We start from the raw sequence: 24,553 nt of genomic DNA on the forward strand, positions 1-24,553 counted from the left end.
CCCAAATACTGTGTGTGTATGGAAAGTCCCACCTGAGCTGCTCTTGAAGAGCTTGTTTTCCTGAGATAGCTTTTTTCTTTAGAGTTGTAAAGACTTCAGAATGTTCTAGTGCCATCCCTGGAGGCATTCAAAGCCTAGATGAAATGAAACTAGATGATCATGATGGTCCTTTTCAACCCAAGGCCATTCTATGAACTTCAGCTTTGAGATTTCAGGTGTGCCCTTACGTGAGGTGGATGCTGAATCAGCAGGCCCATGAACGATGGTGTTGAGTTAATAGGCATACCTATGTAAAGTGGGTTGTGTTGATGTTAGGTGGACAGCCCCATGGGTGTTGCTCATTCCATAGATTTTTCCACTTGCTCGTGAGTCGCTGTGCGTTGTCTGCTGAAAAGGAAGAGTGAAACTGAACTCGTTCTTGAAAAACATGCATTTCTAGTAAAGAAGGAACAGAAATCCACAGGTGCCACAGTGTGATGTGTCCCGAAACAAGCACGTGGGTCTGGAGGGGCATTGCTTGTTACTTCATATTGGGCTGTTAACAGGAGGTAGGAAATTCAGCTTGAAGCCACCCAATGGTGCCACGTGAGGTCATAGAATCATGAAGTTGGCTTGAGTTGGAAGGGACCTCAAAGACCATCTGGTTCCTGCCCCTGGTTCTGATCCCCATCCAGTTTACAATTCAAGCACAGCTCGCTCTGCCTGTTGCTGTGAATGGCTGTGAACGCTGCCTCAATTCTGAAGATGAAGGCTTGATTATTTACAACACTCTTCAAAAACAATTAACAAACAATTAACAGAAAAACCCAACCCATGCAGATGTGAGCTTGGTGAGCAAGAAGCACACTGTGGGTATATCCATGTGCTCTTGGCGTCTGCTGCTGTAGTGTTGGAAGAGGACTTTGGGATTTTTGTGCAAGACATCCCAGTGTGAAGTGTCTGTTAAAGCAATTCTCATCACAGGCTGCCCAGGGAGGTGGTGGAGTCTCCTCTGGAGATATTCAAAACCTGCCTGGATGCCTGCCTGTGCGACCTGCTGTAGGGAACCTGCTTGGGCAGGGGAGTTGGACTCGATGATCTCTGGAGGTCCCTTCCAACCCCTACGATTCTGTGATTCTGTGATCACTTTCATTTCTGGTAGAGGGGAAAAAAGAAGATTCCATTTCCAGAACTGGTAACAGTCCAGTGCCAAAGCATCTTCAAATTCAACCCAGCATAGCTCCGAGTTTACCAGAACAAAAAAGATTTGCTTTGACACTTTCTCCCTCCCTCTACGAAGCTCTTCATCTCATTCAGAATCAAAAGCTTGAGCTATTTCTGGATTTCTCACAAATGAAAGATCTTGCAGGAGCTCAGCTGCTGACCTCCTCTGCATCTGTCTGTGTTGACTACAAACATGTCGTATCCCAGGGGCTTTTCAGCTCGGGGAGATGTTGTATATTTTGGGTTTTGTGCTGCTGTTACCGAGGTGGCAGTTTCTAAATGACTGTGTAGGTTTCTTGGAGTGGAAAAAAATATGTTGGTAAAGCCTGCAGAAAGCTTCACTTGTGGGGAGGGAATATTCTTAGAGCAGTTGTGCCTTTGGGAAGCCAAAAGTGAAGTATTGCAACAGCAGGGACGTGTGAGGAGCGTCCTGCTCTCAGGAGAGCTGATATATTCTTGTTAAATGCCCATCTGACCTGTGGTTAAATCTTAGACGTGGTGTCAGGTGTAGCACGTGTTGGGAGCCAGGCTCTCCATTCTGTGGTTTTACAGCTGCTTAAATTCTCTCAAAGAGAGGTAATCAACTGCACTGAGCCCAACTGGAAAAAGAAACGATTGTGTTTTCTCCTTCTGCTGTTTCACTCCAAATGCACTTGAAATTTCTCGCTTGTTTGAGAAGTTGGATTATTATTCGTGCGTTAAATACTCCGTTCCACCAGTATGTACAATCTCCATGGTAACAAACTTCTCCTGATGGAAGCCGTGGCAGTGCAAACATATCTCATGGCTCAGCTCAGAGGCAGGTGTGTGCCCATGTAAATGAACACTGCTGCCTTCAAGGCTTCTGGATGTGACTTTGGTTTCTCCTGCGACTGTGAATGTCAGCGCGTTGAATTCTGTGCCGTGCAGTGGCTCTGGTTTGGTGGCTGAGGGTGCAAGGTACCCGTTTATTTCCCTTTGTTCCTACCGGGTGAGCAGCTTATGGAACTCTTTTGGGAGGCCTTATTTTCCTGTACCACTGCTCTATGTTATGTCTGCCTTGCTACTCCTTTCCTGTAGGATGTCATCTTCAAACTGACCGTTATAAAATCACAGAATGGCCTGGGTTGAAAAGACCCACAATGATCATCTTGTTTCAACCCCCCCTGCTGTGTGCAGGGTCACCAACCACCAGATCAGGCTGCCCAGAGCCACATCCAGCCTGGTTTTGAATGCCTCCAGGGATGGGGGCATCTACAACCTCCTTGGGCTACCTATTCCAGTGTATCACCACCCTCTGTGTTATCTCCAACCAGGATCCATTGCAAAAATTTGCTTATCACAGGTACTTGTTATAAACTAACTGCACTTAAATTCTCTTTGTTCAGTGTCCTCTCTTACTAAGATTTGAGTACATTTCATTTCCTGGTGCTTGTGGAGGGAATGTTGCAGTTGTGTTGCTGTCATGGGTTGAGTTGGAAGGGACCTTAAAGATCATAGAATGATAGGGTGGTTTGACTTGGAAGGGACCTTAAGGACTATAGAATGCTGGAATAGTTTGGGTTGGAGGGGACCACAGAGATCATAAAATTGGGTTGGAAGGGACCTTAAAGATCAGAGAATCTTCTCCAGTCTGAAAACCCTCACGTCCCTCAGTCTGCCTTCATAGCAGAGGTTCTCCAGTCCTCTGAGCATCTTCATGGCTCTCCTCCAGACCTACTCCAACAGCTCCACTTCATTCTTAATCCCTTCCACCAGGTCTGATTCTTTCCTTTCACGTTCAATAATCTTATCCATCAGCTTCTTCTTGACTGATAGCAACCTTTCTTCAGCAGTGCTCGCACAGGACAGTTTCAAGTAATTTCATCACAGTTCTCCTGGGACTGACCAGGCCATATAGCTCAGAAAAGCTCTGCTGTGATGCAAATCAGAAGGTGTTTCTTTGGCTCTGTGCATCTTCTCATCTTTCTTCACGATACCTGGTAGAATGAGGGCCTGATGCTTGTGTGTGTCATGTTCTTCCTCATCTCCGAATGCAAATGAGCTGCACGCTAATCAGCAGTGCATAGCTGGAGTTGAGCTGCAGTGCTGTTGTCTGCTGTCAAAACGGCACTAATTGTGTTCTCATCTAATCTGATTGTGAAGGATGAATTGAGTCCAGCCTTTTTTTCTCGACAGCAAGAATTCCTATCTGTCTCCTATCTTTTTTTCTTAACAAACTGAAACTTTTCAAGGGAACAGTATGTGGGGGACAATGAGTTCTTTCATCTCTTGGGGCATAAGGATGGTATTGCTCCACCCAGCAAGATGTGGGATGCACTTTGCATTGCCTGTTGGTCGTTCCCTTCACTTCTGCTGGAAGAAGACCACTTTGAAACCCAGAGTATCCTCTGTAGGGAAAAAGTTGATCCTGAATCAGTTGATAGCAAACTACTCCTGCAAAAAGTCTTCTGGGAAACAAGGCTGGCTTGTCTTTTCTACCTTATGCTCATTACTTCAGTTTCTTGGCATGAAGTTTAGTGCAGAACAGCCAACATCAGGAGCTCCAAAGGATGCAAACCAGTCTGGAGAAGTGGCAGCTTCTGCTCCCAAAATCCTCAGTCCCACCTTCAGCATATCAGCAGTGTGCATATCCAAACTATAACAGCAACCCAGCATAGGTTCCTCTTCAATTATTCGTTTGGTTTTCAGCTTACAGAGCACTTTCAGTTGCAGTAACAGTCGCCGTCTTGCTGCAAGTGGGGCCTCTGTGGTGCACTTCCCCTTTTCTCTGCTGTAGGATTTAGGTGAGTTTTGCCTTCCAGAGCAGAGGGATTCTCAGACAAACCCTATACAAGCAAAGGAAAATCTGGATTTGCCTCAGGTGCATGAGGACAAACTGCAAATTGCCCCAGTGTTTCCCTGACAGCGTTGTGGATATCTCCACCATGATTCATATGCTGTGTCATAGAATCATAGGATGGCTTGGGTTGAAAGGGACCCCAAGGATCATGAAGCTCCAGCTCCCCCACCACATGTGGAGCCACCAATCTCCACGTTTAATACCAGACCAGGCTGCCCAGGGCCCCATCCAACCTGGCTTTGCAGTGTACTTGCACCAGAAATGGATGTGCTGTGTGCCAAGAAGCTCTGAAAGCTGTGGCAGTGAGGATCACTAACTAGAGGGGGAAAACCAATGGATTTTAATGATCTCATTGTGGTTAGCCTGGGGTTTTCAGATTGTTTGAATTTAAAGAGACCTTTAAAGGCCATCTAGTCCAACTCCCCAGCAACGAACAGAGACATCTGCAGCACAATCAGGATGCTCAGATTGCTCACAAGTATTTTCAGTGTAATACTTGTAGCTGGAAAACTGATTTGCCCAGGCTTCAAACCGAGGTGAATTTCAAGGCAACTTAAGAGTGGGATGCTTTTTATTTTGATTTAGGCTCAACGTTTGCCAGGAAAAAAAACCACTCAGCCCTGCAAACAGACTGACCATCTGTTGGCCACAATGTGCATCTGGGATTTTTTTGGGAGAACTGGGGGTAAGGCCGTATCCTGACAAAGCTTTTCATTCCTGCAGGATTGCTTCAGATCAATGGCAGTGGGTGGCCTTGCACGAAGCCACGTGGGAGGATGAGGGAATGGGAACTTGACCCTGTGAGAGGCAAACCCACAGCAGTGGGTCTATTTCTGGCGTGCTCGGTCAGTTTCTAACCCTCCAGATTTGTGTGGTTGGGTTGTTTTGTTGTATTTTTGCCTATTCTGCTTTGGGACAAAATGCTTTAAATCTCTTCTGATTCTGACCGAAGCAATGATTTTCTACTAGCTCAACCCCTGAACAATAGAGCCTTGATCTTGATAGGGGGCTCTGGATGTTACTGTAATGCTAATAGGTGGCACAGTTGGCCTTTGCGTTTCTGGCACGTTTCAGGCATTATATAGGGAGCCTGTAATCAGCTGCAGAAAAAAAATTCCCTTTTGTCTCTCTCCTAGCAACCTCTTCTGAACTGATATTTGAAAATAGGCTTTGCTTTCCGTGTCATGACATAAAATATTTGCAGCACATACTGAAAACTCCCTTAACAGACGTGGGGCTGACATAATTTGTCTTCAGGTCCTCAGGACTCCCTCCTGGTTGCTGTGCTCTTAAAGGTAATGCTGTTGGAAACCCTTATCCACCAGAAACAGGCACTTGTGTCCATGTTGTGCTCTTCTCTCCCAACTTCTGCACTATATTTGTCACAAAGTCAAAGCAGTATACGTAGGTGATAAGATGGCCATTAGTTGCCTGGATCTGTGGGAGCAAGCTGAGAATTTTGAAAGAGATTTCTGTGTTTTTATTCAATGTTTGAGCACATGGGATGAGTTGCAGGGTGGCTACACAGCTCTAATCTTGCTCCAGTGTTCGTACATTGTGTGTCCTGTCCTGGAAACAAGGCAGGCTGTTCACACCAGCAGGATTTGCCACTGGAATCAAGAATAGTGAAGCTTTTTTTTCCATTAACTGATTGTTCTTTTTCTGCTAATCTACACAGTGAGTGCAGCAACAAGCAATGTTGGGCACAGAGGAGTTCGTTTGAACAGAGTAGAATTAGATAAGGTGAGGGTTATGTGTTTTTTGCCACAAACGCTGATGGTCTTTGAAATCCTAAGATGACTTTGCACAGGTTTGCATCCCATCTGCTTCTTGCATCTGTCCTGCTGAGAGAATAACCATCCTGGGAAAAATGCATTAGAGCTGTTGTAAGGTTGGAACAGGCCTCTGAGACCATCTAATCCAAGCATTGAGACCCATCCCCACCATACCCACTAAACCAGGTACCCGAGTGCCATATCTCCATGTTTTCTTCTTACTAATTGGGATTTTAGGGCCTTGTCACAACAGGGAGAACAATCAAATATGGCACTGCATCACTTGCTTGTAGGTTTTCTAACTTGGACTTGAGTCTCAGTGCAGAAAACTCTTTTATTTGTGATCAGCATTAACTTGTGCAGCTGAGCAGCATGCGTGCTGCAGCTGCTCAAGAGTTTGTTCTGAAGATCAAGCTTGGAGAGCTGTCTTTTATTAAGTGGCACTTGATTCAGTCCTAACTAAAACCATTTGTATTTAACTTGATCTGCAAAGCTGCTGTAAGTGTTAACATACTTCAGTAGTAAACGTTTCACTCTTGGGCATCATCACACACAAAGGGTTTGTGGGAGAGCCCCTTTCTGAAGGTGGAATAGTTATCCATTAGACAAGTGCTTGTGTTTTCAAAGGAATTCAGGCTGTGTTTAAAACGCAGTGCTTTCCACAGGGTGATGTGGAAGGATATCCTTTAGGGATGTGCAAAGAAATCTGGCTTGTAGCAGAGAAATCACTTGGAACTTGGGGCAGAAAGGGATTGATCTGCCCTCTGTGAGCTGCTCTGAGTGTCAGCCAGGTGCTGTGAGATCCTTGCTGCTGAGCTGCAGGGCAGAGCAGCTAGCAGAAATCTCCCGATCCCAAATTGCTGTAAACTTTTCTCCCCTCCCCATGAGAATGAGGAAGAAGGTGGTTGCAGCCAAAGTCTTTTGGAGTCAGAAGTGTGGGAAAAACTCTTCTCCAGTCTGGGAGTCATCGTGAGTCAGGAACTGCTGTAAATCCTGATGGGTGCTGCAGATGAAGCTTGGATTTCTTGTATATACGACTATGTGTGCGTGCTCCTGGGACACTTGGGGATCCATGAGCCTCTTCCCATAGATCATAATGTGGGATTGTGGCTGGTGATGGGAATTATTGGCTCCTTCTGTTGGGTCCCAAGTAGTTCCTGGTGTGTCAGGGGCGTGTAAGGTTCATGGCCATCCCCTTATCTCAAAGCTGGGTTGCCTCAGGGGTGCTGTGGCAATCTGAAGTTTGGTAAACCTTTGATTTCTTCTTGCCCCGTCGTTTCCAGTGCTTCCCTCATAATTTATATTAAGGTTCTTGATGAAAGGTGATCACTGTAGGATATTATTCACAATCCATTAACCCTGAGTGGTAGCAGAATTCTTCAGCAAGCTTGGGTGCCAAAACATCACTGCTAATTGTCTTAACCGAGCCTTATGTGGAATGGAAATCTCTCACCTTTTAGTTTGTATTCCTTTCTACCCAAAGCACTGCGCTTCGATTCTTTCCTTTAGGTGTTGGAAAATACTGTTGTTCTTTTAGCACTCTGCTGGTGCCTTAGAATCTCACCCTTCTGCCATCTCTCCAAAGGCACCGAGTTTTTTGGTCTTGCAAGTCAAATTAACATGAGATTGCTGTCATTTGCATCGTAGCTGTGGGAGGCCAATCTGACAGCACCGAAGGCAGCCAAGTAGAATGGAATTCATCAGCATTTGTCAGAGTAGGAATCGAGGAGAACTCTCCTCCAATCCATGCAGGAGGGTAAACATCCAGCGTGAGCAGTCAGGATGCTCAAATTGCATGCTGTCAGGTACTTGGGATGTTTGGGCTTAAACTGTTTGGTTTCACAGGCTTTCAGCAGGTTGCTCCTCTCTGAGTTGATGGTTTTGTTTCTCTGCTTCAATGTTTTCCTTTACTTGATATATCAGGATTGAGAGCAAACACGAGGTCACGATCTTAGGAGGACTCAATGAATTTGTCGTGAAGTTTTATGGACCACAAGGAAGTAAGTACATGACACATCTCTTCTGTGAAAAGAAGCTAATTATTCACAGTGGGGGGGGGTATAGAATCATTAAGTTTGGAAAAGACCTCTGTGATCACCAAGTCCCAACCATCAACCCATCCCCACCACTGAACCACATCCCTAAATAGAATCCTAGAGATCTTCTCCAACCTTAATGATTCTAAGGTCACCGAGTCCAATCATCAGCCCATCCCCACCATGCTCACTAAACCATATCCCTAAATAGAATCATTCAGGTTGGAGAAGACCACTGTGGTCACCGAGTCCCAACCAACTGCTCATCACAGCCATCCCTGTATTTCTCAGTGCTGTGATGTCTGGAGCAAAGGAATGGTTGAACAAATCCAGATGGGAGTGAGATGTGAAGGGTGGTGGCTCTCGAAGGTGGTGCTCTCAAGGGTGGGGGAAATGCAGTGTAGATCAACTGCTTGGTGCTGAACAGCTTTGGACATCGACCACCAAGCCTCCTGCTGTGACTTTCAGCACTAATTAATCATTGACTCTTCCAGAGTGATTTAAGTTTTGCATCGCCATCATCTGAATGTTTGTGGAGTTGGTAATGATGGTTGCTTTTCCATTGACTAAGATTACAAGTCAGGTCTCCAGCATGCCTTAATTTAGCAACATCTCTAAAGTTAAGTAGCTTATTCAAACTCTGTGCTTAGAATAAGGCTCTTGGGCCTTTGTGCAGAGATCTTTTGCAGTATAAGTTAAAATCAAGTATTTCCTCTGAGACAGTACAGGCAGAAGGCTTTTACCATAGGAGGTTCAGTGTGAAATCTTACCCTCTGGTGGGGACTTGAGTGTTCCTCCAAAGATGTGTTTTGTTTATTGCTGTTGTTCTATTTATTCTCTCCTGAGTTATGAAGCATGTCTAATACCTGTGTTTCTTCCCTTGCAGCACCATATGAAGGTGGAGTATGGAAAGTTAGAGTCGACCTTCCTGATAAATACCCCTTCAAATCCCCATCTATAGGTAACCAATAATCACTTTCTGTCACAACCTTGAAGTGCATGGGAACGAAGGCAGGGGCTGAAGCTGTTGTCCTCTTGGACGGGGTGATGCCTGTGTGGAAGAATATAGAAGCAGGGACTCATCAGCAGAGGAATTGCAGCTGGCCAGACTGGTTGGACCTGTTTCACTTTGGAGAGCAAATGGGAAGTTTGATAAGGAAATGTTCTTTAGACTGTATCCATCTATCTCTGCCCTTGAGTAACAGTGATCTAACTCAGATGTCTTCTAGTAGCAAACTTCTTCAATCATTTAGGCTGTAAATAGCCACTATTGCTTGAAAAACTGGAGCAGATGCACAAATGGTCAAATTTTAATATTCTAGCTTGCAGAATAAGTGCTGGTAACTCAGTGCTGTGGCATTTCTTTCCTGGAAGGGTGTGCTTGTGGCTGAAGGCATCAGAGAGGACTGAAGAATTGAGAGAAGTGATGTGGGAACATGACTGTACGGGGTGGACCAGATGGGTCCCATCCAATATCAACATCCTGACTTGGAGCTGATGAGTATTGGCTGTTTTCTTAAAATAGACATCAGCTTAAGGCTGCCATCTATTTTAAATCCTATGTGAGTGTGAGAAGTAACGTCTGCTTCCCACAGTAAACTGTGCCTTTTGGGAAAGAGCAGTGTTGTTTTTCACCCAACCCTTTACCTTTCATTTTCTGTTGCAAGCTGGACTGAAGCACAGCAGCATGCACACAGCTGAGCAATGAATGGTGCTGCTGCAGCTACACCTACCATTTTCTGCTCCTCCCCAACTCAGCTCTGAAATCTCCTATAAACCTCCTAAATTGGAGACAGTTTGAGGTGAACACTGTGTTACTCAGTGCTGCTCACTGCCCCCTCTCCATTTCTCCTTCTCACAAACAGGTGCCCACACTGACAGTCCTAAACGTGAGCAGGCTGCAGACAAAGCCCTAAACTCCAGTTTCTTTGTTGTTAAATGCTTTGCTACAAGTCTACTGAGGATCATTTTTCTTTCTTCCTGTGTGTATTTTGAATCAAGCTTGTTGACGTAACACAAAAACAAACTCTCTTCCCAGTACCCTGGGAAGCCAACACAGCTAAACGAGGCTCTCGTGCGTTTGTATCGCTTTTGATTTAGACTTCAGTTATTGTTCTGAAGGAGGAGGTAGGGTTGAACTTTTGGTGATTTAGCTTTAGGGTTTTGGAGTACAGAGGAGTTAAAGGCAATCTGGGCTGAGAGCTGGCCCAACTTCATTGTATCCCTGCTTTTGAGTTGCTTTGTCCCTTCTAACATCTTTTTTTAGCACAACATCTTTCCATCCATTTCCTACACCATTCTGGGCTCAGCAGATCCCTCCAGCATTGCCTTCCAAGTCCCTGTTTATACAGCTGAAAGCACTGCTCCTCTTGCTGAGCTGCCCAAAAGGCTGAATGCTGCTGCAGGGCTGCATTGCTGGCACCCAGGAGAACATTGCTGGCTCCCTCCTGGGTAGAGCAGTGTGTAGCTTAGGTTTCAGGTTGAATAAACAGTCGATGCTAGATCAAGGGCTGGCATAGAGCTCAGCTACAGGGCAGAGAAACTGGGGGAATGGGGGCACTGGGACCCAGGAAAGCTCCCCACCAGCTGCAGGAAAAGGTTTGTTTTTCATTGTCTGACTCCTGTTTCAGCTGCTCCAGCCCAGCTTATCGGGGCAGCCAGAGCCAAGCAATGTCTCAGCCCCTTCCTTTGGGCCACTCCGATCTCTGCAGCACTGTTCCTGTAGGCAGACATGCAGTTGGGCTGTGCTGATAACTCCAGTAACTCCAAACAAGCCTCCAGCCTGCTGAATCATTGGAAACAAGCTCAGGAGTGAGACAAGGTCCTCTTCTCTCCCCATCAGCTGAGAGCAGTTCCAGGGAGAATGAGAATCCCAACCCAGATGTCCTCGAGCGCTTTGAGCTCTGGATAACACAGGGTAGGAGTTAGTGGGGAGAAATCTGAAGGATTTCAGAGGTGGTGGAGACCAGAGTGGACAGAAAGGTCACCTAAAGCACACGCATAGCTTGTCTGCAGCTTTTCTGTTCTCAGCACTGCAGAGATCCCACTGCAGCGATGACACAGAGTTCAAACAGTCTGTGTAAGTCACTGGGATGTATGAAGAAAGAAATCAACTTCTATTCCTTTAATATGTTACTCTTCTATGCTGAAGCTTAAAGTAGGAATACTGTTCTAGCAGCAGCTTTCCTTGTTCTGTAGAGCTGTAGGCTAACATTTTCTTTCAGCCTCAGAAATTCTAAATGCAATCTTCGACATAGCATTGGCTTTTTGCAGCAAATAACACAATGGCTGGAAGCATATCCACGCATTCTGGAAAGCCACTTGTGGAAAAATGACTGCTAATCGTTGCCCTCCAATCTCTTCCAATTGCTTTTATCCCAGTATGGCTCTGGGTATGATGTAGGTGAAACCTTAGCCCAGCTCAACTTTGGGTTTTCTTCCAACGTGTGCTTAGCACAGCTGAACAAGAAGAGGCTCTGGATTTAGGGCTTGTGATGGCCCAGAGCTTTTCTTAAAACCTAAAAGAGCAGTGGTCCTCTTTGCCTTTGAGGATGCTGCGGTCTCTTGAAGGAGCCTTTGCCCACCTGTTAAATCTCTGCTCCCTCATCCCATCCACAGCTCCCACCTCTCATAGCATTTATTTCCTGTCCTCCTCAGGTTGGTAATTATCACTGTTGCCAATTAAATGATGCCACCTCAGGGACAGTGCTCTCCTGACAATGCATTTAGAGAGAGCTAAACCACCTTGGGACCTATGTGAAAAGAGCAGTTCCTGTGAGGGTTGCCAGGGTGCAGCAGCTTTCTGGTGTTTCTGGTAGCACCTGTTTCTTGCTCAGGCTTTGCTGTGCCATTCCATATTACCTGGGTGCTGGAGTCTTTTCCTAGCAAGACAAGAGGAGAATAAGAGTGCACACCTACATAGAGCAGTGCTCTCATACTGACTCTGGGCTTGAGTGCTCCTGTTGAGATCAGCTCTGCTTACAGTCACCAAATCCCCACCTTCGAAATTCCAGCAGACCTCCTGAACTTGAGCAATGTGTTTATTAAAGCAAAGCCAACCCCCTGGAAAATACCCAGTTGGTTTTTGGAACTGCTGAACGTTGCTCGTAATGCTTTTGTCAATTGATGTAAATATCCCTGCGTGCTTCTAAGGGCACAGAGTGCTCCCTTGCTCAATGTTTGCTTCCATTTTTGCATTCTGCTAGACAGTATATTTTGAGTTGTTTCTCATTTCAGCTGGCGCTGCTTCACTGCTTTCTTCTTCCCTTTGGGATTTGTTATCTTCAGGGGAACTCTGTGCCCACTCTCTTTCAGCTTTTCCGAAGGGGAATTGTGACATGGAAGCTCAGAGCAGTGCTTCCAGTACTTCACAAGAGCACTTTGTGTCCATTTTGCATGTTTTTAATCTGTCTGTATCCCTGCCAAGAGCTCTTTGATACCACAGGCACGTAAGGAAGAAGTGCAGGGTGTATGTCCTGCCCTGTTAGATACTCAGAGCATGTGGGAACCTGAGTTCTTTCCTGAGTGTTTACTTTGTTGCTAAAGCCTACAGAAAAATTAGATCTGATTTCTTGGTAATCAAATATCAGAGTTTGTGCACAGCATGCTCAGAGAGCTCAATTTCTCCAAGAACTTCTTTGTATTTATGCACAGCTCTCATTTTCCTTCCATCTCTGCTCTGTGCAGGTGTCTTTCCTTTGTGTTTTCCTTTTTCTCCCAAACACTTTCCATAACAAAATGCACTCACGCACGCTTCCACTCCTTTTTGTATGCCTGCATCTCCACCAAGAGATGGTGGCACCCAAACAGCAACGAGGCAGCGCTCAGCTCCAGCCAGGATCTGTCTCATCTCTCCTGGCCTGTGCTTAATTCTTCTTTTTAACTGCAGCTGCTGTTTTTTTTTTTCCCTTCCAGCTCCTCTCTGGATTGCCTTGCATTTTGCTGCTTGGAATCTCATGAGTCACTTCTTACCCGTGACTGCTCCGAGCAATGCATGTTGATCCCAATTCTGACCTGCAAGCGATGGGAAGATGTTTGTTCTCCCAGATGTACTTATCTTTGTGTGCAGGTTTCCTGCTACAGTCAGAGAATGGGAACAGGCTGACAAAATGGGGGTAGGTGTTTTCAAGCCAGACTTGGCACAGATTCACCACCTTCTGTGCCAGTCTGGGCATCAGGTGACTGTGCACCTAAGCAATGAGATGAATTGATTTGGGGCAATTGTTTTGTGCTTGTTTAGCTTAGCAACTGGTGCTTCTGCTTTCCTCCTTCCAAAAAGTGATTTGCACTGAGCAGAGGGCCTGGAGTTTACAGCTCTGATACCATTTCCAACACCTCTAGCCATATTTTTCTGTCCTGATATTCCCAACGTGAAGCTGCTGCCGAATTATTTATAGTATTGTTTTGAGAAGCTCCTAAAAGTTGAGTGCTGTAATATAAACTGTCCTTCTGTTAGCGAGCTGATGTTCTGCAGCCCCTCCTGCCACCACTTGATGAATGCCTCCACAGTTGGTGCAGATTATATTTGACTCAGTGCTCTGCATGAGCTCCTTAGCCTCCACATTTCATTTAAAAAAAAATACATATATTCTTTCATTTGCTGGTGAGAAATCATCAACCTGAGAGTGCTGGACCGTGGTGGGCAGGTCTGGGATTCCTAAACCATCAATCCCAATCTTCAGGTGGAATGCAGGGAGCAGTGGGGCACTAGTACTCTCCTGAGCCCTCCTCCATCTCCTACCACAGTTCCTCAACCAAAAGCAGAGGAAAAGCCCAGCTCCTGAGCTCTCTGTTCCTTACGCAAGCTCTTCTGGTGATGAGTTGGAGCAGACCTCTGTGGTTGTCAAGTCTAACCATCAACCCATCACCTCTATGTCCTCGAGTGCCACAATTCCTCATTTCTTGAACCCCTCTAGGGATGGTGACTCTTCTCTGGACAGTTTGTTCTAATGCCTGACCATCCTCAGAGAAGAAGTGTTGCATAGAGATAAACATGCAGTCAGTTCAAGCAGGGAAATGCCCAACTTGCCCTACTGCATGAGCAAGGAGAGCCAACGTGTGGGGTGAGCAATGGTCATCCAAGGTCAGTGCAGGAGTTCAGTGGAAGAACTTCAGTTTCTACTGGAATAGATCCAGCTGTAGGGCTGTATGGAAGTTATGCTTTGGCAGCACCAAGGGAAGGTGGACAGCCTGCCAGCTAGCTGACTTTGTGTGCACAAATACCCTTCTCTTCAATGACTTTGTCAGCCCAAGGGCCGATTACTCCAGGGCTGTTGCTGAAATACTGCCGTTCCTGAAGGTCAGCATCTGCATATTAGTCCCAGCATCTCCCAGTGGTGGGACAGATGCGTCTCTTTCTGTTGTATGACCCCTTTGTAAATGTTTTTTCAGTCTTTTTTTTTCTTTTCTCCTGTTATCACCCAAAGGCTTTTTGTCAATACAGATTTCATCCAGTCTTGCTTTACCTTCAGACATAAACCCAGCTCCGTGTGTCCATATAGAAAACATGGGCTGCAGTCACTCTGCTGCTGGAATTCCACCCAAACGTTGGATTTTAGGGCTGGATGGGACACTGAAGAGCTGTGAGATGTTGCAGCAGCCAAGGAAATGAGGAGAGCAGGGAGAGGATGTTTGTGCTCTTTCTTGATAAGCAGCTGTTTAATGTGAGCAGCTTGAGACCAAGGACAGCATGAAGGAAGGGGTTGTTCTTTGCCTGGATAAATGCAAAGGTGGCAGAAAAGATTTATGAATCTCTAGTGCAGGAGCTGCTTCATCTCATCTCTGGATATCGAGTCTGGCTTAAATACTGGAGCATGGGTGCAATCAACCAAACCCATGCAGGTTTTTGTGCAGCTGACTGTGGAGGAAGATGCAAGGAAACAGCTGAGATCAGAAAATCCCCAAAGAGGAAAGGCAGAGGGATGCCTGCCCCTCTCTGTCTGGTCCCCATCCCAGAAACCAGACCAGACAGCACTTATTTCAGCAGGTCTACGTGTTATCATCCTATCCTTCCTGCTTTGTGCCTTTTGCTGCATTCTCTCTTGCTTTGTCCAAAGCTATTATTTTTCTCTCTAAAACAGACAGAATTTAGCACTGGGATCTGTTGTTGGTTACATCTCTCCTCTGTATGGCACAGTGGATCCACGACCCAGTTTAAACCTGCAGGAGCCACCTGGGTGTAAATATTTGATGGAACTGCAATTTCCCTTTTGAATTCTGCTTCAGTTTTTCAAGCCAAATCACGGAATGGTCCCAAAAGCCACTTGTTAGCTGGGGCTGTGTATGCAGTTCTTCTTGTGGAGATGGTTCTGCTTTCAGGCAGCCTTGTATTTATGTGAAATCCAAGCAGTAGGAGTAAACATGGAATTATATTTGTGTCATAATACAAGCAAGGAAAGGCAGTTAAATCCATATGTCAGCTCTTAGCCAGATGGGAGCCGTGCTGTCACTCACTGCAGTTGCTACATCAGTGATGCATCAGGGCTAGACAGAGCCTGGGAAAAGGTATTGCTGCTCTGGAGAGAGAACTTTGATGTGTTTTGAGGAGCTTTGGGGTTGGATTGAGTCAGTATCCCAAAAAGAGCCTGCAAAGCAGAAGTATGTAGGGACACACTGTCTGTTTTCCAATGAACCAACTCGAAAACCCAATTCTGTGTCCTGGGCTCCTTGTCCCTTCTGCGTGGGGATGTGTTCCTCACTGGGGTTTTTTGGCTGCTTCCTATCAGAAGGGAAGAGCAAAGTTCTGCATCCAGCCCAGTCATTGGCTGAAATTCTTAACTTTGCTTTTGGGGTAGATGGGGTTTGTTTTTATAGATGGACTCTGCTTGTATGTAGGCTCTATTGCCAAGTGAAGCATGTTACGATCCCTGTGATCTCCTTGTTTGTTTTCTAAGCTCTGTTTTTAGGAAAAGGAGGTGCGTTTTGGGGTCCTGTCTTTAGTTCAAGGTTGAACTACAGGGCTGAAAGGCGTGGGTTCACATCTGATAGCAGCAACCAGGGGTGTCTTAAAGTATCAGGCATCTCCTGCCATGGTTTCATACTTCTGGAAGCCACAGGAATTATTTTTGACAACTTAATTTGTGAGTCAGAACAAAGAAAGCACTATCAAATAATAATCTTAAAGAAAATGTTGAGCTTAAGATCTGTGCTGTGGTTCTGCTGTAATTTGGGGTTTGGGTCAAGCTCAGGGGAATGGCTGAGGACCCTGGGGTCAGGATGCTGCCTGCTTATTGTGGAGAGTTACACAGTTATATATAGCAAAGTAGGGGTTCTCTGTGAAACTGCTGGGCTGAGTCCTTGTTCAGTACATTCCAGACTTCTCATGGCTCTTAAAAGAAAAGAAGCTTTGGCTGTTTTCTGCTATTTACCACTGTGTCTCTTGCAGGATTCATGAATAAAATTTTCCATCCTAACATCGATGAAGCGTAAGTAAATCCCTCATGCATGTGGTTTTGCTCAGAATTTTGTCTAATTGTAGCTGTGTCCGTAGCTTGGCAGTAGTTTGAGAGTGAGTTCAGCCATGCTTTCATCTAATCTAACAGCCCACAGTGCATCTCAAGTTAACTTCCTTACCATTAGCCACAGGGTAAGAGTAAATCACTCCTTATCTGAAAGAGTGGGGTGAAGGCAGGGCAAGGGAAGGGAAATAGATTATGTTAAATCTGCAGTGTGTTTCTGAGCATGCTTGTGTTTAATTCCATCTTTTCCATGTGTTTCAGGTCAGGAACTGTATGTCTAGATGTAATCAATCAAACTTGGACAGCTCTCTATGGTGAGTTTTGGCATTTCCCTGGAGCTGATCACGAGTGCCCTTCTGTGGTGTCTTAACACAGCTTGCTGGATACAGATGCTTTTAGGCCAGCTCTTTTTAGTTAAATCTTAGGCTCCTCACTGAGCCAAGATCCCATGAAAAGTAAGATATCCCCGTGAAAACACTCCTGGAACCTGTTTTTGTGCCAGAGAGGCAAAATTATTTCATGCAGTTTCATAAACTGCACAAAGGATCACTCAGTCTATTGCTTGGTGGTGGCTGGCAGCTGCACAATATTATCCAGGGATGACTCAGCATGGAAAGAGGGGAGTGGCTGTATCTAAAGTGAAGCCCAGTTCCAGCCATGTTTTGTATGTCACTCGGGCTTTGGGCACAAGTCTGTGATCCCCCCTCTGCTGACAGTGATCCCATGTGGGTTGTGTTTGCCTGTGATCCTCGTTTTTAGAGCTGTAGGAAGTTTAGCTGCTAGTTGAAGATCCACTTAAACAGGATCTAGGGCAAGCTAAAATTGTTGAAAAGAATATGTCACAGAATTGTTATGGTTGAAAAAGACTTCTAAGATTCTGGTCCAGACATGAACCCATCACCACCATGGCCAATCGTAGGATCATTAAGGTTGGAAAAGGCCACTAAAATCCCCGAGTCCAACCCAATCATCCCCACCATCCCCACTGACAGTGACTCTCCCATCTCCCTGGGCAGCCTCTTCCAGTGCCTGACTTGTCTTTAGGACTGTGTGGACTTCTTCAGATGTTCCAGTTACTCTGTTGTGTGGAACTGTACTCAGGGAAATGTGTGCTTCAAATCTTTTCTCCTCTGAAAGCCCGACTTTACCTATGTAAGTTTGGAGCTTGCAAGCAATTGCTGGAGAGAGAAGAGCCTTTTCACCTACTTCACAAGCATAGTTTGTAAGGAAATACTGAGCCTGGTCAATCCTGGATGCAAAATTGCTATAGTAACTTGTTGAACTTTCCTCCTAAACAGAAAGCCTGAAGTCCTTGCGTTGTAGTTGCATGGCATACAGTTTGCATACTTCTGTTATAAGAGATCAGCTCCGTGACCCAGTGGGAGTGTTAATGAAGGAGGAGAGGCTGCTTGATGGGTGATGGAGGAAGGAAAGATGTGAACAAATCAAGCCCTCTGCTGGGGAACAAACCTGTATGGTTCATTTAGCAGCAGAACCCACCTTAGTGCAGTGTGTGCTGCTGTTCTCCCGCCTTAAGGCCACCTGCAGATCACGGGGATGGCTGGACAGAAGTAAATCACACTGGTTGAATTCAGGTTTTGTGTTCTGACAGCCCGAGTTCTGCTTTGGACAGCATATCTGGATAGCAGCCCTCTTCTGCAGCACGCTCATGCAGTCACAGTGGGGTTTCTGTGCTATTTCCAAACAATTTCACAGGAAAGCTTTCTGTAAGAGGCTTCCTAATAAGTGCTGCTGCATTTTTATCGTTGCTGTGGCTCATAAAGGCAGAAGAAATAACTTGGTGTTTCCTTTGCTTCTGATTATTAATATATATAAAAAAAATCTTCTGCATTTCTCTTTGTGATACCAGAGTAAGGCAACTTGACAGTGTCAGGTTTGTATTTTGTACAAAACACCTTCCACAGCAGGTGGTGAAGCTTGGCTTTGGAAAGTTCATCTTCTGACGGTTCTCTTCTTGCAGACTTCTCTTGCTTTGATGCCTTGAAGCTGCAGAGAGGATGCTGGGATGACTGCATTCACTCTGCTCCTTCAGTCAGGACACCCCCAGAGCCCATCCATCTCTTCAGTCCCAGGGTTTGCCTCCTTGCCTCCTTACATTCCTGAATGTACCATCCAAGGGGGGGGAATTGTACTCCCCAGTGCCTCTCAGCATAGTTGTGCTGTTTGCAATGAAACCAGAACCCTCCTACGCTGGCAGAGGAAATGGGCCAGATAATTCAAGGAGGAACTAAGGTGGAAGAGACCCAGAATAGCTACCAACAAAGTCATGGGGCCTCGTGGTCAGATTCCCTGTTGTTCCCTAATGAAGTATCAGGTTCTTAGTGCTATTGTTAGGCTTCCTGCATGCATTCAACCAGTCCTTGTTAAACCAGTGCTGCTTTTGGCTGTTAAGGAGGGACATCCCTGAGGTTTACTTTAAAAATAATGACAATTCAAAAGATCCCTGCAGTGGAAGAATCCTTCCAGGGCTCTGCTTGCTGAGCACACACAGGTTTAGTTGTCAAATGGCCACAGAATGTCATAGAATCCATAGAATCACCAAGGTTGGAAAAGACCTCAAGATCATCCAGTCCAACCGTCCGCCTCTTGCTATGAGCACCATCATGTGGAGCACTGGCAGTGTTTTGGGTTCAAGGTACAGTGCTGTGGTCGTGGAACATGAAACAGTGATTTTAGAAGAAGGCAGAAGTAGAAGAATTCAGTGAGGTGGGGAAGCATGGTGCTGTTTGCTTTCCCCCATGCAGTCCCTTTTAACTTCAGATTTTCAGTGCGTTTACCCTCAAAACTTTGTGGTGCTGTCTCACTGCTGGTGCTTGCAGAGATTCAGGCCAGCTCTGGGTGAGTGGATGTGAGCAGCTTTGTCTTTCCCTTGCAGATCTCACCAATATATTTGAATCGTTCCTGCCCCAGCTGCTGGCCTATCCTAACCCTATAGATCCTCTAAATGGTGACGCTGCAGCCATGTACCTCCACCGACCAGAAGAGTACAAACAGAAAATTAAAGGTAAGGGCATCAGTATGATTGTAACTCAGCCCAGGGGAAGGAGGACTGTCTTTGCTGCAGATTTTTGTCAGTCCCCATTCATTCCCCTTACAGCAGCCTCATTTGTTTTAGAGATGGGAGAACAATTGGGAAGAAAAGATATGTGACTGAGGAAGGAGCAAGGAAAAGTGCTCAGGTTAAGTGGAAATATCCATTTCATGATTACTGGGCAGAAAATAGCTTGTTAGCAGTTCTTTGGGAAGTTATCTGAGGGCAGGAATCAGTAATACCATTGCAGAAAGCAGTTCTGTACCGTGACAGAGCAGGAATTTTCAGTAAATGCCGAGCAAATTCCTTGTCACCTCCTACTCCAGCTGAGGCTTAGTGCTCTGTGCTGTTCAGAGAGTGCCATTAAAGAGAGCTGCAGACCAATTAGTGATGTCTGGAAGGATGTAATGGGGTAGAGATGGTCTTGAAGGTCTCTCTGAAGACAAGAGAATTGGAGAGTTTGATTTAGAGTACTGAGTGGGGCTGTGAGCTCTGATGTGTCAGGGATGCCTTCAGAGAATAAAGGAGTGACTTATCCTGTAATCACCATGAGCAGGAGGTGCTCACAGGCTTGTAGCTCAGCTAGGGGAGCCTAGGCTGGACATTAACTGATGGGGGTGGGTAAGCCCTGGCACAGCCTGTGAGAGTGCTGGTGTGTCTGCTCACAGAGGGGTGGGAAGGACAAATGAGACAAGTCAGAAATAATTAGCCAGCAGCAAGCTGGGATCAGCTGCATGCAGACAGGAGCAGAGGCAACAGACGCATGGCAAAAGCCATGCACGTATATACTTGAGCCAGTGGACACAGTCAGCATTTAATCCACTCTTTGGCCCAGATTGCATCTTCAGGTTCTTTTGAACAGAGGCTGTGACCACCTGTGTGGTTTGTGGTTACTGAATAACCATCAGACTTGTTCATCCAGGGAGCCCTGCTGGGACGGGTCGCAGGTCCTGCTCAGCAAGGAGAGCCTCCATGAGCAGCTCCTCGTGAGCAGCTCCTCGTAACCATCCTCCCACGTGAGATGGGGCAGCAGCATTGTGAAATCCCTGCTGTTCAGGGAGTGCAGGTAACCCAGAAAGAGGTGGGGTTTGGTCCTGGAGTCCTTTCATCACTTGTGCCACGTCACTGCAGAGCAGTTAAACCTCAGCTCGTCGTGTTGTGATGCCGCATGACTCCAAGGGTGGAACTACAAATGAGGTCAAGCCAAGCTTGATTTAAATACTGAGTTATTTGGCACACTGTTTGATTCCTCTGACAGCTGCATGACAGCATGGTAAGAACTATTCTGCAGATCTGCCCTGTTTGCTATCCTGGAGCCCATTGCTGCTGCTTCTTAGGAAACAAGCTTCCAGGCAGAATGGTTTGTCAGATGAAATCTCCAAGGCCAGCATGAAGGGACACTTTGGGTGTCCTCTGTGCTTTAATGAACCAGGGGGAAAAAATGACAGATGCACCCTGGAAGAGACAAAGAGACTGATGCTAACCAACAGCAGGTGCTTCAGGGAAGAGCTCAGGGCATCCCTGAGGGAGGCTAAATGGGAGAGTCTGCTCCCTTGTTTCCATCTTGGCAGTCAGATGCTGTGAAGATGATCTGGAAGGAGGTTTAAGTGCTTAAAATGTGTCTCATGTTCCCTGTACCCAAGTGTCCTGTCTTGTTCCAGGCTTGCGTGACAAGTATAGGATAGAGCTAAATATTGTCATTCCTGATATTGCAGTGTTTTTAAAAATAGCCTTGGACATGTTAAAACTGAGGCAGTGGATTGTAACAGCTTCTCTGCTCTGGGAAGCTCAGGATCTGCAAATGCATAATTTATTGCTTTTTTTCCTTCATTTTTTAGTTATAGGCACATAAAGCAGTTGCTTGACGTAGCAGTGAAGAGACAGGCTTAGAGTTAAGGTTGCACAAGGTTGCTGTGAGACCCATACAAGTAAGAATTTATCATGGAATTTGTAAATATCTGTTAATACTACTGATACAGAGACAGAAAATGTGGTGCTTAGCATTAGGTCCTTCTTCTCCATCAAGGGATGGAATAACACAGAACCAAGCTCTCCTTTAAGATCTGTTTTCTTGGTGATCCTAAGCAGGATGGCTTGCCAAATGCTGTGCCTGGGGATACCCATCCCCACTGGATTTGGGGTCACCTGCAATTCCCAGTAAGGGTGTCACCCTTGTCACAGTGAAAGAACTAATACAAATAGCAAAGGAACTTGGGTTCCCTTTACTGGTTTGTGCAAGAAATAGCATCTCATCTGGGTAAATAACCCTTCTCTACGGAAAATCGGTTTCTAGAAAGCCACAGGGAGTAGCCAGCAGGGGGATATGGCCTGTTGGCAGCATCCCATCTCCTTATTTCTGGTGATTGCCTGTTGCCCACCCGCCTTCCCATGTAGATGTGTGATTTTGTGACCCCCCCCCTTCAGCTGGTTCTTCTCGTCTTTGAGGTCTGCCACATTGTTTGCTTTCACTTTGCAGCATCCATCTCTTTTGGCAGGGATCTCTGCCCCAGCCTGTGCTCTCTGCTCTCTGCAGGTTCGAGACATCAGGCACCATGATAACACATGCAAGCACCTTTTCAGAAGGGGAATTTTTAGTGTTCAGGACCTGAGGACAGAGCACAGGACTGCTTTCCTATCCACACTGTGCACTGAGAGCTTTCTGGTGGTCTGTCTCTCTCCGCGTTGCGTGGAGAGCCCTCAAGTGCTCCTTGTTTGCATAGCTGCCTTTAATATTTTATCAGTTCTTACAAGCTTTTTGTAAAGCAGATTGGGATAGCTCCTCCTGCTGTTGGAGCAAGCAGGTTCATCATATATATTTAACACTTAGACTGAAACCATGTGCATCATTGGATGGAGATGCTCGGAAGCACCTTTCAGCCTGCTCTCCTGCACAGGTTTCCCATGGCAGAGCAGCTTTGCCAGGGTCACAACTGCTCCACCAAGTGTTTGTCTTCAAGTTCTGTTCCTTGGGAAGAATTAATGCCCAATTTGGAAGGCTGCAGGGTTTGGTGTGTGCCGTGCACTTTTTCCTTGCAGGCACTCATCTCTGAGTGCAAGGGGGTGATGTTATTCCCCTTCACTTCTAGCGTTGCTATTTGAAGGAGGGCTTGTTGCGTTTTAGTAGCTTAAAGAAAGCAACTTCACAGCTGAAATTCCCCAAGAACAGCATGAGAACGGCTCCTCTCCTACGTGCAGAGCAATGTGGAGGATGTGCTGTTGGGATACTGCTGTTTCAGCACTTGTCCATGCTCTGAAGCTGCTTTTTCAGCAGGCGTGCACGTAACAAATAGATTTTCTCTGCTGGAGATGTCCTCAGCACACAGGTTTCCAGATTCTTCTTGAATCCCAGAGGGGAAGTTGCAGAAGCAGTTCCCAGACTCAATCTGCCTGGTCCCAGTCCATTTATTACCTTTCTGCTCCATCTCTCTGTGTGGAAAAGCAGCACGAGCCACAGTTGGCAGTGGTGATTCTACCTGCCTGCAGGAATCCCAGTTAAACCAGTTTCTCTGCTTTCTGCAAGGCTTCCTGCTGGCTCCTGGCTGCAGTGCATGGATCTGGGTGCCTGGAGCTGGTGTGGTTTGAAGCCTGCTGTGAGACACAGTTTCTTTTGTTGAAGTTGCAGTGCTCTGGGCTCCCTGCAGCTCCTCCTTGGCTAATCCTACAGCTGATGTGAAACTGGCTGCAGGAGATGAGCTTGGAGATCAGAGACAGCTCTGCTGAGGCACAGTCTCCTCCAAACTTGGATTGGGAAGGGGCTCCAGCTGCATTGGTGTGGCCATAGCTCCAGTGTGCCCCGTATACAAACGGTCCCATGGAGAGCCCCCTATTTTCCTGCCAGGAGAAAAACTGAATTGAAACTCTCAATAATACTTTTTTAAGCTCAGGCAGTGTAAAATCACAGAATCACAGAATGGCTTGGGTTGGAAGGAAGTGTAGAGGTTACAGAATCCTAGAATGACTTGGGTTGAAAAGAACCGTAAGGATCATAGGATGTTTGAATGGGTTGGGTTGGAAGGGTCCTTAAAGATCATAGGGCCATAGGATAGGTTGGGTTGGAAGGGTCCTTAAAGATCAAAAGGCCATAAGATAGGTTGGGTTGGAAGGGTCCTTAAAGATCAAAAGGCCATAGGATAGGTTGGGTTGGAAGGGTCCTTAAAGATCAAAAGGCCATAGGGTGGACTATATTGGAAAGGTCCTTAAAGATCAAAAGGCCATAGGGTGGACTATATTGGAAGGATCCTTAAAGATCATAAGGCTATAGGATAGGTTGGGTTGGAAGGGTCCTTAAAGATCAAAAGGCCATAGGATAAGTTGGGTTGGAAGGGTCCTTAAAGATCATAGGGCCATAGGATAGGTTGGGTTGGAAGGGTCCTTAAAGATCAAAAGGCCATAGGGTGGACTATATTGGAAGGGTCCTTAAAGATCAAAAGGCCATAGGGTGGACTGTATTGGAAGGGTCCTTTAAGATCATAAGGCCATAGGGTGGACTATATTGGAAGGGTCCTTAAAGATCATAAGGCTATAGGGTAGGTTGGGTTGGAAGGCTCCTTAAAGATCACAGAGCCATAGGATAGGTTAGGTTGGAAGGGTCCTTAAAGATCAAAAGGCCATAGGGTGGACTATATTGGAAGAGTCCTTAAAGATCATAAGGCCATAGGATAGGTTGGGTTGGAAGGGTCCTTAAAGATCAAAAGGCCATAGGATAGGTTAGGTTGGTAGGGTCCTTAAAGATCAAAAGGCCATAGGGTGGTCTATATTGGAAGGGTCCTTAAAGCTCATGGAATGGGTTGGACTGGGAGGAACCTTAAGCATCACAGTCATAGAATGGTTCAATTGGAAAAGCATCCACAACTTAGAGAATATTGGTGGTGGCTGGATGGCATTCAAACTTGTTCTCCAGATGAACACAGAATCTCCCGTTTTAGCAGTAAGCGGAACGTGAGCTAAACCATCCAAGGGAGGATTTAGGTTGTTTCTAGCTATGAGTGTGATGTAGTAGCACAGAGATGGCGTGTGTTTTCACACTCACTGCTGGGCAGTGCTGCTTTGAACCAGAGGAATGTGGTAACCCTGGGATCAGTGCTCTATCTGCACTGCTGTCGATTATCCTACCATTACTGCTGTACTTGGAGACTGACCAAACACGGTGTTGCCCGATCGGTCTGGAGCCATCCTCTAACTGCTGAATACGTGCTGCTTATGCATTTTTT

At 46.1% G+C, this 24,553-nt stretch overlaps 1 protein-coding gene and 1 long non-coding RNA gene across 4 annotated transcripts in view; both read left to right on the forward strand.

Annotated features, from left to right (window-relative positions):
* UBE2H (ubiquitin conjugating enzyme E2 H) overlaps positions 1-24,553 on the forward strand; it is a 41,860-nt gene that overhangs the window by 15,399 nt on the left and 1,908 nt on the right. Inside the window, exons 2-6 of the mRNA XM_052680801.1 lie at positions 7,723-7,799; positions 8,722-8,796; positions 16,219-16,258; positions 16,553-16,605; positions 19,188-19,316. Of these exons, the coding sequence (XP_052536761.1) occupies positions 7,723-7,799; positions 8,722-8,796; positions 16,219-16,258; positions 16,553-16,605; positions 19,188-19,316 (374 nt within the window). The remainder of the gene's footprint in view (positions 1-7,722; positions 7,800-8,721; positions 8,797-16,218; positions 16,259-16,552; positions 16,606-19,187; positions 19,317-24,553) is intronic.
* LOC128079514 (uncharacterized) lies at positions 19,323-24,377 on the forward strand. Of its 3 annotated transcripts, none has more exons than XR_008206185.1 (3): positions 19,323-23,878; positions 23,923-24,010; positions 24,055-24,377. It is a non-coding gene; the product is annotated as an uncharacterized LOC128079514 (long non-coding RNA). The 3 variants fall into 3 exon arrangements; XR_008206184.1 differs by having other exon boundaries at positions 19,323-23,653; positions 23,698-23,878; positions 23,923-24,377; XR_008206183.1 differs by having other exon boundaries at positions 19,323-23,609; positions 23,698-23,878; positions 23,923-24,377.

This window comes from Tympanuchus pallidicinctus, unplaced genomic scaffold (assembly GCF_026119805.1).
Source record: "Tympanuchus pallidicinctus isolate F22 unplaced genomic scaffold, pur_lepc_1.0 scaffold19, whole genome shotgun sequence".
NCBI classification, from domain to species: domain Eukaryota; kingdom Metazoa; phylum Chordata; class Aves; order Galliformes; family Phasianidae; genus Tympanuchus; species Tympanuchus pallidicinctus.